Below are 6000 nucleotides of genomic sequence, written 5' to 3' on the forward strand. Positions count from 1 at the left end.
TACTGACATTCACAAACGGATGGGAAAATGTATCACTTGCATTTTAACATTTAACACTCAAATGCGTGTGGTGGTAATATTTGTTAAAATAAAATCATCTTTTACAGGTCAGATGTTTTTTTAAATAGTTATGAAAGGTTTTTTTTTTTACAACCTGAGATAAGTTTGAACTGAACTGTCTGCAGCTGTGACAAGTAACTTAGTAATCAGTATGAGTTCTTTGCTAACTTGTGGTCAGGTTGTCTCCATGTGTCTGTTTCCCCCGCTCACAAAAAGTTGAAGATTTCCTTTAAATGACAATCCAATATGGATTAATTGATTAATCAAGATAATCATTGATAAATGCACCCCCCCCCCCCCCCCCACACACACACACACACAAACAGACAGTAGTGTATAAATCAAGGAGCAGGGGGAAAATATGAATGCAGGTATTGGCTCTTCCATATTTGAGAGCTGCAATTTAATATTCAGTGTTTATTTGACATGTCTGAAGGGAAACTTTAATTCTTACCTAAACAGCATGAGAGCCACATTTCATTCAGGGAATCCTAATCAAACACGCAATGTGGGTCGTTATGCTTAAAGGTGGAGAACCAAGAGGCCATGGACTTGACCGAGGCACCTCATCTGGTCCATGCTACCTCTGGGTGAAATGAACTTGTTCAACAGACTATCTCCGCCGTGGGGCTGGATGGATGGATGGATGGATGGATGGATGGATGGGTGGATGGATGGATGGATGGCTTTAAGAGGATGGAGTAAACACCTGCTCACATGCAACTTCAAGCTGTCACATACAGTTAAGCTCAACAGCCTCAGCGCGTCTCCCCACCGCTCCTCAATGCAAAGCAACAAAGGGCCCGGGCCTCTCCTGCCTGTCTGGGGTGTTAGAGCGAGCGAGCTTATGCACATCTCCACAAAACACACACACACACACACACACACACACACACACACACACACACACACACACACACACACAGAGTGGAGCTCCAGAGACCGCCACGGGCCAGCCACGCGCGAGCCCTTGCGCGTCAGCAGGAGATGGATGGCGGAGGGGGGGAGGAGCTTTACTACCCGGGAGGTTAAAGCCAGAGCCCCTGTCGAGTGACCCGAGACTGAGGGACAGCTCTGAACAGGGACACAGTGAGACAGCTCTGGTTGATGGACAAGGACACCAAACTGTGAGCACTGAAGACAGGAATCATCGGTCAAACTTCGAGAGAGGTATTTGAAAGCTTCTGACAAATATATTTAAACGTTATTAAGTAATTCATACAATCTAAAAGAGTTTAACTCTTCACTTTTATTCCGCGCAGTTCACAGTTTAAGTCTCTAACTTGAACAGAGGCAACAGGAAGTAAATAGAGACTTTTAAAAAAAAAATACAAATATGTTCTAAAGGCTTGTCTAAGAACAAACTCAGCTGACGGTATCTGCGATGCACGCCATGTGTGGAGAGATGTAGCATTTCAGCATTTGGGAATGTCTGTTTCAATTCAATCAGAGTCCTCTGTCACTGATCCGGGGAGGTTGATCTTTCATTTAATCCCATGGTCCTCGCCTCATCCACGGAGCAAATCCTGTCGTGGCCCAGATTGAAGTCCCAACCTTTCAGTGACTTTATTTTCGCCAGTTCAGAAACTGACCAGGATTAGCCCTGAGGGAGGAAAGAGAGGAGGAGACAAGGGGGAGGAATTCACGAAAAAAAAAAGGGGCACCTCTTTTCTTTACGTCTAAATATCCCGGACGCTCAACCTCACGGCACCTGTGGCGCGTGAGGAGGCGGGGAGCTGTCCGGTGCTGAACTCATCAGGTCCTCCGTAAAGACAGCCAAAGTAGTTACGACTGTCGACAAGCCTCAAAAACCTCACACCTGACACCAATACGTGCATCTTCATTTGATAATTCTAATTTTAACATCTAATTTACATAACTGATGAGGGAAAACTACCTCCTCATCATTCGGTGATTTATTCTCAGTTTCCTGAGCCAATATTTGAGCTTTTGGTAAAAAAAACACTTATTGTTTCATCATCGAAGCATCATTACAACAAAGGTGAGAGTATGACTGTATATCACATGTATAGACAAAATTTTTTACACAAAGTAAAAAATACCAAATTGCAAAAGAAAAATTGTACTCAAATTGCATTAAAATGCTTGTTTTTTTTAAATGTTTAAAATTTTGTCAGTAAAGTGTATATCAAGAGTTTTGATTAGGCACAACATTGGATCACTGCTATTGGCTATTATATTAACATGAATACAGAACATATTCGTACCTAACTGAGTTGATATTGACAGTAATATTTATATAAAGCAGCACACACACAAACTGTAGGTAATTGAGGACAAAACCTGTTGCAGAATAATAAAAAAACAAACATTTTCTCCCACATATGTGAGGGATTCTTTTACACTGTGACACCAGTTTGACCTCTAGTGAGATATATGACATGATCTATGGAAATATCAGTACAGACGAGTTTCTTCATTGATCATCATGAATAAATCTCAGTTCTTGTGTTTGACGACACTTTGCTCTTGTCTCCAGAGGACTATGATGATTAAGCCATGTGTGCGACACGAGGAGGGCGAGGAGGACGTCAGCCCTCTGCAATGGATGGATGGTGACATGAGCTCACCTGATGGAGATGCGATGGTTTCATCGCGCCGCCACAGAGCAGGTGGCTTGAACCAACAGCAGGCAGGGGAAGTGGGCAGCGAGGATGCAGAGGAAGACGAGGAGGATGAAGAAGGACCAGAAGATGAAAACGGTTCAAAACGACGTGGGCCTAAGAGAAAGAGGATGACCAAGGCCAGGCAGGAGCGTTTCCGTGCCAGACGTGTAAAGGCCAATGCCCGGGAGCGCTCTCGTATGCACGGTTTGAATGATGCGCTGGAGAACCTGCGCAGCATCATGCCCTGTCACTCAAAAACCCAGAAACTATCTAAGATTGAGACTTTACGGCTGGCCCGCAACTACATCTGTGCTCTGTCAGCAGCCCTGGAGGGGGGTCTTTCCACAGAGAGCAGAGCTTTCATGGAGACGCTGTGTAAGGGCCTCTCACAGCCCACCACCAACCTCGTGGCAGGCTGTCTGCAGCTGAGTGCAGCTCCTGGAGTCGGAGTGAGGCCTGATGAGAGACAAAGTATTCGGGCGCCACCTACCCCTCTCGGTGGCGTGGTGAGCTACTCCTCAGCAGGCCTGCCGAGCCCACCGTACGGCAGGTTTGACTCTGCTCACCTGCTTCACATGAGGGCAGTGAAAGGAGGAGTGTACGAGAATCATTCACCAAATGAGTATAACGCTGGCGGTGTTGGGACCCCTCCCTATGAAGGCCCCCCGACTCCACCTCTCAGCATCAGCAGCAATCTGGTCAACAAGCAGGAGCCTTCACCCCACTATTTACCCCCACCCCACTACTCGCCCTCTCCTGCGGATCACAACCTGTATCAGACTCAGAGCGGCTATGACGTACACATAGAGGGATCATACGACTCCTACCATCCACCTCACATGCCCCCCCGACAGATAATCCCCGTCTACAGAGACTAAGAAGGATCAGGGGGGTCGATTCTGCTTCTGCCATAGATACAGTAACAAGTCAATATGTCTGCCCTACTCTTCATTAACACAGACTGATCAGGATGTCTCAGTAGTCAGGTGAAGTACGTGCACAACGGACTATGAATAAAAATTAGAAAATACTCGATATTAAAAAACCAAATAACTAAGGGACCAAACAGGAACTTCTCTGTTGACAGCATAGTTGTGATTCCATGTCCTGGTCATAGAAGCACTTCCAATTTAGCTATGGTGACATCAGATAGTCAACATAAATTAAACTATTGTTATTTATTGTCTAATTTATATAAGGACTTTGTTCTGGTGTGTTTGTGTTTCTGGTTTTGTTTTCATATATAACTGTGGTCAAAGCATGTCTTTATTTGCCGTTTCCATGGATGGTTTGTCTGTTGTCCTTCTTTTGTGTTCAGTTTACTTTATTTCGTCCCGTTTTACACTGGAAACAAATTTAGGGGTAGTCTTCTTAGTAGCAGGTAGATGAGCTTTGGAGGATGTTGACTGTAGATGAAGAAAGGAAGGAAATGAATAGCAACAGGGAAAATGGGATTCTCAGGTTAACAATGGATATAAACTGATTTTGCATGGGATGTAATGGATTCATTTTTTTTACATGTTTTTGATTTTGTTTTACTTGGATTATTGATGTTATTAAAATACATATCAACAAATAAATTCTTTGGTGTTTTTTTTGTTGCATATTCGCTTTAAACTTTGTCAAAAAAAAAACCATCAATCTCCGCATTGTCAACACTTACTTCATCTCGTCTCTCATACTGAACCTCCAGCGTTTCGGCACCAGCAGCCTCTTGTTTACTTGCTTCTTTGTTTTGTTTTGGGTTTTTTTTTCATTCACTAGTTTGTGGTTAAGTCGCACTAATCCTCCGGCCATCTTCTAATGAAAGGCCTGATGTACAATGCAGGATTGTGAGATAAAGATTTATGATTAACATGTAGACCTCTTCCTCACTAATATGGGGATGGCATAATCCCTCTCAGACCACAGTTTAACACTCACATGTGGAAGAACTACACAGTTGTGTCTCCATCACTTCACAGGACACGTGACGAGTTAACCACAAATGCTAACACAAACCTTTACGGGTCACGAAGGGGAGTCCCCACAATGTGGCTGGATGAGACAGAAAGAGGAATACCTGGCACACACACGCACAAGCACACACACACACACACACATACACATAAAAGTCCTCGTTTTAAAAAAAAAATTATTCTTTTGGTTAAATTTACATTCGGGTCCTCACTGTGTTGCAAGTACAAGAAAATCCATCAAGATACATGATGGAGGAAAACTGGACCTTCTCTCTTTCAAGCCAGCACAAGCTCACTTCCACAGAAGGAACTCAAAGTTTATACAAAAGCTTTTCAATAGTACATAGTGATTAAAAAAAGATATTTCCCATGAAGTCAAAAAAGCTCAATTCCAGTATTCATGTCTCATCAATGCCACATATGAACGAATCTTAATCCCAGTATATAATCCTCATATCATTCCTGCGCTGATACATTTCATCCAGAAACATCAGACTGTTTCTTCTTTCTGTGCTGATGGAGCAGCAGGAATGAGAGAATGCAGAACTAACTAATAAGTTAAACAAATCAGGCTGGAAACGTAAAGGCAAAGTGAGATAATCTGATGAGATCAGCCACTTTTGGTGATTCATGACTTTGTTGGTCAGCGAAAAGGCCACCCACTGAGAGGTCAGTTAGAAAAGGGTCAAAAGGTCACCTTGGGTCATAGCTCATTGGTGGGAATGGTCTGAAGGAGTCCCCAGTAGTAACCTCACTCTGATGGTGTGTTTGTGAATTTCTGCACGACGGTGCATGGATGAACCTTTCCTGCTCTGACTGTGAGTGTTAGCTAAGTATAATGTCAGAGGTGATATTATGGATGAAACGCTCATAATCCTGATGAACATCCCACGCACGACCTGCACTGGGAGAAATATATCGCCTTGTTTTCACATGGATTAGTATAAGCCTCTGTGTGTGTGTGTGTGCGTGTGTGTGTGTGTGTGTGTGTGTGTGTGTGTGTGTGTGTGTGTGTGCGTTTGCAGTGCATTTGCACAACTAAACATGGACTAACTCTAAGGAGCCGGATGAATGACAGAAACAGAGCATCATCACAGCGGTGCAGGAATGATTTCAAACATGTAGGGTGTTTTTTTTCATGCTGTTTTTATGTCCATATGTGCCTTTTAGAGAAATTGAAATCATTTGAATTTGAAAAAAAAAGAAGCTATTTTTTAAACCCAAGAAAAGCAAAGGACAACAATTGAGCTGACCCTTTTTGACCCTTGACCCCTCTGACGAGACACTGATCTGTATGATGCTGCAATGGAAACAGCCCCTGGTGCTCTTGGAGAGCAATACTTTTTAAAATGTAG

The 6000-nt window shown here is 43.4% G+C and overlaps 1 protein-coding gene across 1 annotated transcript; it reads left to right on the forward strand.

Annotated features, from left to right (window-relative positions):
* Positions 1-1109: 1109 nt before the first annotated feature.
* Positions 1110-4252, forward strand: LOC147267965 (neurogenic differentiation factor 4-like). The gene is made up of 2 exons (XM_086200727.1): positions 1110-1230; positions 2561-4252. The coding sequence occupies exon 2, from the start codon at positions 2567-2569 to the stop codon at positions 3563-3565; it is 999 nt and encodes a 332-aa protein (XP_086056853.1). The 5' UTR covers positions 1110-1230; positions 2561-2566; the 3' UTR covers positions 3566-4252.
* Positions 4253-6000: the final 1748 nt, after the last annotated feature.

The sequence above is a fragment of the Aulostomus chinensis genome, chromosome 3, assembly GCF_037954235.1.
Source record: "Aulostomus chinensis isolate RoL2024-O1b breed Wild chromosome 3, RoL_Achi_v1.0, whole genome shotgun sequence".
NCBI classification, from domain to species: Eukaryota; Metazoa; Chordata; class Actinopteri; order Syngnathiformes; family Aulostomidae; genus Aulostomus; species Aulostomus chinensis.